The sequence below is a fragment of the Perognathus longimembris genome, chromosome 8, assembly GCF_023159225.1.
Source record: "Perognathus longimembris pacificus isolate PPM17 chromosome 8, ASM2315922v1, whole genome shotgun sequence".
NCBI classification, from domain to species: domain Eukaryota; kingdom Metazoa; phylum Chordata; class Mammalia; order Rodentia; family Heteromyidae; genus Perognathus; species Perognathus longimembris.
The window spans coordinates 48,437,112-48,447,293 of record NC_063168.1 but is presented as its reverse complement, the minus strand read 5'-3'; the positions used below and the strand labels follow the sequence as shown (position 1 = coordinate 48,447,293).

Below are 10,182 nucleotides of genomic sequence, written 5' to 3'. Positions count from 1 at the left end.
CAATGGCAAAATGAAAACACACTGAGGAGCCTAATCCAGTTCGCCCTATTCTGGATTATGAGTTCTTATTTTGTATGTTAAATCCACTGTACCACTATCTGCAAATCCTTAAGTTTTTCTTCAATGCAAAAAAAAAAACAAAACAAAAAAACGAAAAACCCTAAGCACCCAACTCCCTTTTGCGGTTAGAATACCACTCAAAGTAACACCCTCACCAGCCTTTTTTCCCCTCTGCCTCAAAAGTCTGTAATATCCGACATCCCAGTAACCTCATCAATGAGGGGCATTTACTCACACATTTGACACCCATTGCGAATTTGTCTTTACACCCCTTACAAAACCACACAGAGTGCCTTGCGTGAATGCGCCCACTCGTGTATGCAACAATGCGCCCACTCGTGTATGCAACTAGTCGGATCTCACGGGGACAACTGCCAGCCCACAGGGCACTTACGGAAATACTGTAGGAAAGTTCCATTCAACTCTGGCAAAAGCGCCAACCGTAGACCGTTAGTAGGGGAACCACGAGTGATCCCGTGTGGGGCAGCAGGCCTCCCACCCATCCTCCTGGCCTTTCCTAAGGTGGTGAGGCAGGCACGAAGCCGGAAGCGCGCCGTGCCCTAGGCCGTGACCTTCGGAAGGCGCGCAAGCCTGTCATCCAACCTCCCCCCGCCTCCCATCCCTCCCCACACACAACCCGGCGGAGAGACACCGCCCGGGGACACCGGACCCTGGAGCAGCGAGGGGTCCGCGGGACGCTACCCGGTCCCACGCAGGTCACCGCCGGCCGCAGCCCAGTGGTAGGGAGGGTCTGGTTACTCACCCAGCAACCGGCCTAGTGCAAACGGCCGGCACACAGGGGGCTGCCAGCGGCCGGCACAGACCCCCCGCGAGGAGACGCAGCGAGAGCGGGAGGCGCGGCGTGGCCCCGGAGCCCAGGAGGCGGCCGGCAGGTCTCAGCAGTGCAGCCATGGCTCAGCTTTCCCCACGGTGGACGCACGTTCCGCAGAAGGACAGGAGGAGCACGTGACACCGGGGGTCGCCCGGCGTGGGAGAGACCAAAGTCTGAGCGTGAGCGGCGTCGGGGGGGTGGTGGAAACAGGCTTCTTTTAGAGTGCAAAAGAAACAACTTTCCTGAGGCCACGGGGATTCTGTCCTTGGGTATATTCCACGAGATGTCTGTTAGATATCTCAGGAGGTTTGTTTTCCTGAATTAAGCCCATGCCCTGAGCATGTTGAGGCAGGGCACCCCTGCGCCGGCCAGTTGGCAGAGTCTCAAAAGGTCGACTCCGCCCCCTCCCGGCGCAGAGGCTCGCGGGGGCCAACCAGAACGAACGCGGCGGGACGTGGAGCGGAGCCGACCGTGAGCCTCGCGGAGTGTTGGGAGGGGTGTGTGAAAGTTGCCTCTGACGTTCGGAGCACCACGGGTTCCTGCCGCGCTTGCGGATTGGACGAGCCTGGGCTCCGACTCGGCCTGCGGGGACGCTGGGGACCTCCGCGTCTGGCCGCGCGCCTCCGACGCTCAATGGGAAGCGGTCCGTGTGATGGGGCGGTTGGGGACCGCGTGGAGGAACACGCAGGTTAACGCGAACCCTTATACGGACCCTCGCTTTAGGGAACTGGAGCCCTAACCAAAAATAAAATGTCTCTGTGCACCCTCGCGCGCCCCGGAGCTTGAACTCGGGACCTGGTAGGCGCTGTCCGCTCAAGGCTAGAGCTTAACCACTAGAGCCACACCTCCACTGGCGGCTTTTTGGTGATTAACTGGAGTTAAGAGTCTCTAGGGGGCTGGGGATATGGCCTAGTGGCAAGAGTGCTTGCCTCTTATACATGAGGCAATTCCCTAGCACCACATATACAGAAAATGGCCAGAAGTGGCGCTGTGGCTCAAGTGGCAGAGTGCTAGCCTTGAGCAAAAAGAAGCCAGGGACAGTGCTCAGGCCCTGAGTCCAGGCCCTAGGACTGGCCAAAAAAAAAAAAAAGTCTCTAGGACTTCCTGCCCTGGAGGGCTTGGAATTGTGATCCATTAAGCTCAGCCTCCTGGGTGGCTGCTTTACTGAAAGGAGCCACCAGCACCCAGCTGTTTTTTTTTTTTTTTTTTTTGTAATATATAGTTTCACAGAGATGACATTAGCCAACAAGAAATGTACTCTTTACCTGACTTAGATACTTAGGTAACTGTAACACCTCCGTGCTTCTTTATAATAATTTTTAGTGGCTGGGAATATGGCCTAGTGGCAAGGGTGCTTGCCTTGTATACGTGAAGTCCCGGGTTCGATTTCCCCAGCACCCACATACATAGAAAATGGCCAGAAGTGACGCTGTGGCTCAAGTGGTAGAGTGCTAGCCTTGAGCAAAACAAGAAGCCAGGGACAGTGCTCAGGCCCTGAGTCCAAGGCCCAGTACTGGCACACACACACAAAAAATAATTTTTAAAACAACTTTTTGAACTATATACTTTCAGTGGTACTCACTAAACACTATGTTGAAAATGAACTATACCACTTGTGGATGGCGACCGGAGGGGGCAAGGGAAGGGGTGACATTATCCAAAAATGTGCTTGTTACCTGACTTATGTAACTGTAACCTCTCTGTACATCACCTTTTATAATAAAAAAAAAAATCTAAATACATAATAGCTGTAATTGAACTCATTCTCTTTGCAGTCTCTCCTTTCAGTAGATGCACATGTATAGAAGGTGAGTCTGATATAAGAATTTGCTCAGGGGCTGGGGATATGGCCTAGTGGCAAGAGTGCCTGCCTCATATACATGAGGCCCTGGGTTCGATTCCCCAGCACCACATAGATAGAAAATGGCCAGAAGTGGCGGTGTGGCTCAAGTGGCAGAGTGCTAGCCTTGAGCAAAAAGAAGCCAGGGACAGTGCTCAGGCCCAGAGTCCAGCCCCAGGACTGGCAAAAAAAAAAAAAGAATTTGCTCATGTCTGTAATGCTACTCAGGGAGGCAGATTGTGAGTTTGAATATCAGTTCGAAGCCAGCCTGGGAAGACAAATTCAAGACCTTTACCTCCAGTAAATCAGCAAAGAGCCAGAAGTGGACGTGGCTCAAGTAGTAGAGCCTCACTCAGTCTTGAGTGAAAAAGTGAATCAAGAGTGCCAGGCCCTTCAATCTTCAGTAACCCCCTTCCCCCCCCCCCGAAAAATTCAGGTGTTGGTGACTCACACCTGTAATCCTAGCTACTCTGGAGGCTGAGAGCTAAGGATCACATCTCAAAGCCAGCTGGGGCAGGAAAGTCCAAGAGACTTATTCCAATTAACCACCAAAAAACCACAAGTGGTGCTATGGCTCAAAGTGATATATTGCTACCTTGAGCAAAAAGAGCTCAGAGACAGCTCCAAGAGATAGAGATACCAATATAGAACAGTGAAGCCTGTTGAAGGATCAATGGAATAGGGAAGAGGTAAGGGAGCATGATGGTGGGGATGAGGTAGGACAGAATACATTGCATACATATGAAGATGACATAAGGACCTTTGTACCAACATGTATGCTAAAAACAACTTTGCAAGGAAAGGAAGTTACCATCTGGGGCAGAATGGGTTGGGATTGTTGGTATAATCACAACTAGACGGGATTAATGCCCAAAGGTAGCAGGTAAAAAGTGAAAGGCCCTATCTAACTGGAAAATAACTAAAGCGAAACGGTCTGGAGGTATTGTTCGGTGGTAGAGCCCTTGCTTAGCAAATGAGGCCCAGAATTCAAACCCCAGTAGTGGGGAGGGGCAGGGGGTGTTTTTACCAGTTTGACGCCTACTTGAATGAAGGGTAGGAAGAGGCCAGAAGGAGTTTCTGGTGGGGAAAAAAAGTACTACAGTTCTAGAGACCAGCAGCATGATGATAAGAAGGAAGACTGGATGAAAGAAGTGTTCCAGGGCCAGGGGTGGACAGGGATGTCAAAGAGATGGCTAAGAGGTTGTACAAGAGATGACAGGTGGCCTTTGACTTTTATTTCAAGACTTCATTTATTCAAAAAGAAATGAGAAACCAAGAAAGTTTGCTGTGATATGAATATGCCTTTTTAAATGATCATTCTGGCTTCTTGGTTGCTGTTTGGAAAGGAGCTGTTAGGAGAAAGGGAAGGCCATTTCATAATCCAGACTAGAGAGGGTAGTGGCTTTAATCCAGGTGGAATAGTGACAGAGGGTCAAAGTAATACTCTATTCAAATAATAGAAACAAAAAAATATTTGCTTATAGATCGGCACTGGGCACAACCCAAGGATGCCTCCAAATTTTAGGCTTGAGCTTCTAGGAAAATGGAGATGTAAGTTGGGGAAACGAGGGAGGAAACAGATTTAAAAGGTGAAATGAAAATTATATTCCAAATCAAAATCTCTGCACTTCTGATCCTGAGCGTTTTGGATAAGGAAGCCTCAAACTGTTTTTTAACTGCTGTTGCTTTTCATGATCAAGGGTAAACCTCACAAATTTGGATTCTCTTTCTAGCTCCCTTTTTTTTGTATTAGACCTTGAATTCAGGGTGTGGATGCTGTCCTTTAGCTTTTTCACTCAAGTCAAGTGCTCTGCTACTTGAATCATGTTCCATTCCTGCCTTTTTGCTGGTTAATTGGAGATAAGGGTCTCATAGACTTAACTGCCCAGGTTAGCTTCTAACCACTGTCCTCAGATCTCAGCCTCTTGAGTAGCTAGGATTACAGGTGTGAGCCACTGGTACCTGGCCTTACCTTGAATATTAATTATTTTCTTGAGGGGTGTTTTCGGGGGTAGTGGCAATGTGGGTTTTGAAATCAGAACCTGTGTGCTTGGCTTGATCACTTCAGGGTCCTAGTTTTGAACCTCAGCATTGCCACAATTTCATGAGGAAAAAGAATTTAAATTTTGGCTGCATTTTAATTTCACTGCTCATTGATGCAGCATGACTCAGAGTCTGAAAACATTATATTTAATCATGTCAGTAAACATAAAGGAGCTACAAGTACCAGGGAAACAAATGTGCCAAACTGTAGTGATAAGAGCCCAACATGAGTTCAAGAGCAACATAATTGATAGACGTCTCTAGCAAATACTTGCTCAAACATCAAAACTTACAGTTGTTTCTAAATTGTCTTATGTAAAACGGTTGTAAACATCAAAGAGTATAACTTTTTCAGAAATTTGTATTGAAGAACAAAGTTTAAAAAGAAAGAAAATTAGGCATAGAATGTAGCTTAGAGGTAGAGTGCTTGCCTAGCATGCATGAAGCCCTGAGTTCAAAACAAAAGGCTGGAAGTGGTGCTGTGGCTCAAAGTGGTAGAATGTTAGCCATGGAGACAGTGCCAAGCCCTGAGTTCAGGCCCAAGGACTGGCAAAAGAAGGCAAGAAAGAGAAAAAGAGTGAGAGCAAGAAAGAGAGAATTTATCTTTAAGCTTCAGAGCTGTAAAGATGGTATGCCACATCCTAAAGGAGAAATCAATGCAGTGGATATGAAAGGGGAACAGTTTTCTCTTTGGTCAACAAACTATTTTCCCTTTAGTAGTTTATGAAAGCCAGGTACTGGTGGCTCACACATATAATCCTAGCTACTCAGGAGGCTGAGACCTAAAGTTTACAGTTCAAAGTCAGCCCAGGCAGGAACATATGTGAGACTCCTATTCCTAATTAACAAGGAAAATGTTCGAAGTGGAGGTATGGCTTAAGTGGTAGAGTGCCAACCTGAGTGAAAAGGCTAAGTGACAGCATGAAGCCCTGAGTTCAAGTCCCATACCAGCGGGCACGAGCGCGCACACGCACGCACACACACACACAGCTTATGAAACTAACAAAGGATCAAAAAATAAAACTTCTTTAGAGAGGCTGAAAATGTGGCTTGGTGGTAGAGTGCTTGCCTAGCATGCACAAAGCCCTGGGTTTGATTCCTCAGTACCACATAAACAGAAAAGGCTGGAAGTGGCGCCATGGCTCAAGAAGTAGAGTGCCAGCCTTGAGCAAAAGGAAGCCAGGGACAGTGCTCAGGCCCCAAGTCCAAGCTCCAGGACTGGCAAAAAAAAAAAAAAAAAAGAAAACCAAAACCCTGATTTAGTCTCCTGTTTTCACATAAGCGCCTTCAAAATAGGGTGAGCAAAGAATCAAATGATTGCCTTGAGTCTAAATGTCTATTTTGCTTAAAAGCCTTAACATATTTTAAGCAGCAGATTTAATCTTTAGCTGTGATTGTGTTTTTACTTAAGGCAACTTATCTGTTGAATCAAGGGCTTCTGCCATCTGTGACTACATTTTTCATATCCAAATTTATTCATGTATGTAATTCCCAATTATTCAAAAATATTCCACTCAGATTCTTGTTTGCATACAGTCTGGAGACTCTCATTGTAAGTGAAGGCCCAATTTATTATTGTTCCACCCTTCAGCAACACTTCTGTCAAACAACAATTCTTTCTTAAGTGCACAAACCAAGAAGACAGATGCAGGGTCATTAACTATAAGAAAACCACCCATGCTGGCAACAAGGGTTTGTGGCTGATATTTTCCCAGCATTACCAGGTGTGAAGGCTGCAAAGTTTATGTGTTTCCCATAGGGCAGATAGTGTCTAGATAAATCAATATACAATGGTAGTCAAACATAATTGGCATTTCAGTGTACTACACAACTGAGTCCTTTCAATACAGAGAGCAGTTATAATCCTTATAATAGCTGAAAATAAACTTTAGGAAGTCTTTGTTGAACAGTCATCGTTAATTACAAAAATGTGGCATGCGTTTCTTAAATCTCCTGGTTAATTGGGTTTCTTTTATGTATTTTTTTAAAGGAACTAGAAAGTATTTAATTTTTTCTGAGCATATGTAATCTTCTTTTCTGTTCAAATTTCCTGTTTCAAATTCACGTATAATGAATTTCTTTTTTAGTTATGTCTTTCTAAAGTTTGAAAAATAATTTCTTTTGGACACTTGTGTGCAAATTGCCTTTTGATAACTTCAGTTGAATTGAGGGAAAGACTGAAAGATTTTACTTGGGCTTATTAAAGACTATGAAGAAGACTATATTACTATTTTGGGAAATGTGGTTTAGTGATAATTGAAAACTTACCTAACATGTGTACGGCTCTAAGTTCAATTTCTACCACGGCCAAGAAAAAAGAATTTTCCATTGCATTAAGTTGCAAGACATGGATATGCCTATTATTCTTGGCTGCTCATGTTGCTCTCTTTCCTTCTTTCAGTAGATGCCAACCCCTAAACCTATACAGAGACACCTGACACACAGATGATTCTGTAACGGTCCCAGAAATGAGGCTCAATCTGGCCTAATCAAAAACTTTCCCTAGAGCTGGGAATGTGGCTTAGTGGTACAGTGGTTTGATTCCTCAGTACCACATAAACAGAAAATGCCAGATGCAGCGCTGTGGTACAAGTGGTAGAGTGCTAGCCTTGAGCAAAAGCTCAGGGACAGTGTCCCAAAAACCAAAAAACTGAAAAAACAAAACTTTCCCTAAGAGAACTGGTAAGAAAGGTGTTTTAATTTTTTAAGTCATAGAGTTTCCTGGTTGTTTTTGTATTTATTTAAAGTTTTAGCAAGGATTTGTTTTTAGTATAACAGTGTTGATGTAGTAGGGTTGAAATAGACAACATTTCCTGCTGAGTCATCTAAAAGAAGGAGAGTAGAATCTCTTTTTTTTTTTTTTGGCCAGTCCTGGGCTGTGAACTCAGGGCCTGAGCACTGTCCCTGGCTTCTTTTTTGCTCAAGGCTAGCACTCTGCCACTTGAGCCACAGCGCCACTTCTGACCATTTTCTGTATATGTGGTGCTAAGGAATCGAACCCAGGGCCTCATGTATACGAGGCAAGCACTCTTGCCACTAGGCCATATTCCCAGCCCCAAGTAAAATCTCTTTATTTCTCAATTCTTTCTCCAGTTGCCCTCCATCTAAGACATTTGATGTCAGATAATGTGGTCCTGGAGAATTGCCCAGGCTGAATTATCTGCCTTACCTTGAAGTGGAAGGAAGGAAGGAAGGAAGGAAGGAAGGAAGGAAGGAAGGAAGGAAGGAAGGAAGGAAGGAAGGAAAGAAGGAAGGAAGAGAATCTTTAAGATTCAGGTTGGTCCCAAGAGCCACCAGCTTCCAACACTCCTAGCAGCTGAGGAAATGAGTACTCACTCCAGAAAGAGGAAATCCAGTGCTGCAGTCTAAAGTGTCACTGCAAGAAATCATTCTTGGTGGTCTTTTTCTTTTGATCCGTCCTGGGGCTTTAACTCAAGGCCTGAACACTGTCCCTTAGCTGGGACTACTACAAATTAAAAAGTTTCTGAACAGCTAAGGACATAGCCACCAAAATAGAAAGACAGCCAACCATATGGGAAAGGATCTTTACCAGCACAGCAACAAAGGCCTGATATCTGTCATCTACAGAGAACTCAAAAAACTAAGCCCCTCCAAGCCTAGTAAACCAATTAGGAAATGGGCAAAGGAGCTAAAGAGAGACTTCACAAGAGAAGACATAAAAATGGCAAAGAAACATATGAGGAAATGTTCAACATCCCTGGTAGTAAAGGAAATGCCAATAAAAACAACCCTGAGATACCACTTCACTCCAGTTAGAATGGCCTATACTCTGAACTCAGGAAACAACAAATGCTGGAGGGGGTGCGGGGAAAGAGGAACCCTCCTCCATTGTTGGTGGGAGTGCAAATTAGTACAACCATTTTGGAGAACAGTATGGAGGTTTCTCAAAAAGCTCAATGTAGACCTACCCTATGACCCAGCCATACCACTCCTAGGCATCTATCCTGAACAGCAGGTCCCAAGATATCAAAAAGACATTTGCACTTCCATGTTTATCGCTGCACAATTCACAATAGCCAAAATATGGAATCAGCCCAGATGCCCCTCCACAGATGAATGGATCCCAAAAATATGGTACCTATACACAATGGAATACTACATAGTGATTAGGAATGGTGAAATATTGTTATTCGCAGGGAAATGGTCAGAACTTGAACAAATAATGTTGAGCGAGACAAGCCTAGAACACAGAAAACAAAGGGGCATGATCTCCCTGGTATATGACTGTTAAGATGGGGTGACGGAGAGACAGTAGAGACCAGGTCTGTGAAACCAAAAACTGCTTGTCAAATGGTATTTCCCACAGGATTGGGTCAGCGACCCAAAATTATGTAACTAAAACCAAACAACTACTCAACATATAAAGGTCAAAAGCTATGTATATACGTTTATATAAGACTACTGTTGACATATTGTCTAATGTCGACATTACATTTAAAGCCCTAGGCGAATTTTCTTTGGAGTAGGCCACGTGGCTACTGTATATGTTCTTGGTACATTGTGTATTGTATATATGTCTACCTGACCTAGGGAAGGGAAAGAAAAACAGGGTGTAAGATATCACAAAAAAATGTACACACTGCCCTACTATGTAACTGTACCCTTTTTGCACAACACCTTGTAAAAAAATTTTGTTTAATTAATAAATAAATTACAAAAAATAGAAAGGCCAATTAACAAAAGAAAACAAAGGAAATCCCATCGTAGAGAAATAACAATAAACTGGAAAGAGAGACAAGAAGTGTAACTTATTTAAAACACAAAAAAAACCCAAAAGCACAGTGAGCCAGATGCCTGTAATCCAAGCTACTCTGAAGCCTGAGATCTGAGAATTGTGGTTTGAAGCCAGTCTTAGCAAGGAAGTCTGTAAGACTGTTATCTCCAACTAACCAGCTGGAACTGTGGCCCAGTGGCAGAGACTAGTGGCCTTGAGCAAAAGAGCTCTGGGATAGCCCTCCAGCCCTAGTTCAAGCTCAAAGACCAGCAGAGAACCGAGCAAGCAAACAACAACAACAAAAAGAAAAACAGTGAAATTTAGGCAACATCCCAGAATATTGTACACTTCATATAAAAAGCCAATGAAGAATCAGGAGAGGTGCCTACCCACTGGAAGAATAAAATACTTATTGTGACTCTGCTGGGTGTCTCTGCCTACCAGATGCCAAATATCAAAAGGCCACTCCTAACCATCCAAGTCTTATTTTCACTGTATTTGATATCTCTCAGTCCATTCTTGGTGTCTGGGTGGTTGAGAGTGTTTCTCAAATCACTTCACTCGGGAGGAGGAATTGCATTAAACTGAAAGAAGTTGCAAGAATAGCTGGAGATGTGGCTCTCATAGTAGAGTGCCTACCTAGAGGTCCTGGGATTAAAACCCAAGACTGCC

At 44.6% G+C, this 10,182-nt stretch overlaps 1 protein-coding gene across 2 annotated transcripts in view; it reads right to left on the bottom strand.

Moving 5' to 3' along the window:
• Lrpprc (leucine rich pentatricopeptide repeat containing) overlaps positions 1 to 1,014 on the bottom strand; it is a 93,888-nt gene extending 92,874 nt beyond the window's left edge. For both annotated transcript variants that reach the window (XM_048353017.1, XM_048353018.1), the window contains exon 1: positions 824 to 1,014. In XM_048353017.1, the coding sequence (XP_048208974.1) occupies positions 824 to 972 (149 nt within the window). In that variant the 5' untranslated portion in view covers positions 973 to 1,014. The remainder of the gene's footprint in view (positions 1 to 823) is intronic.
• Between the last annotated feature and the right edge of the window lie 9,168 nt (positions 1,015 to 10,182).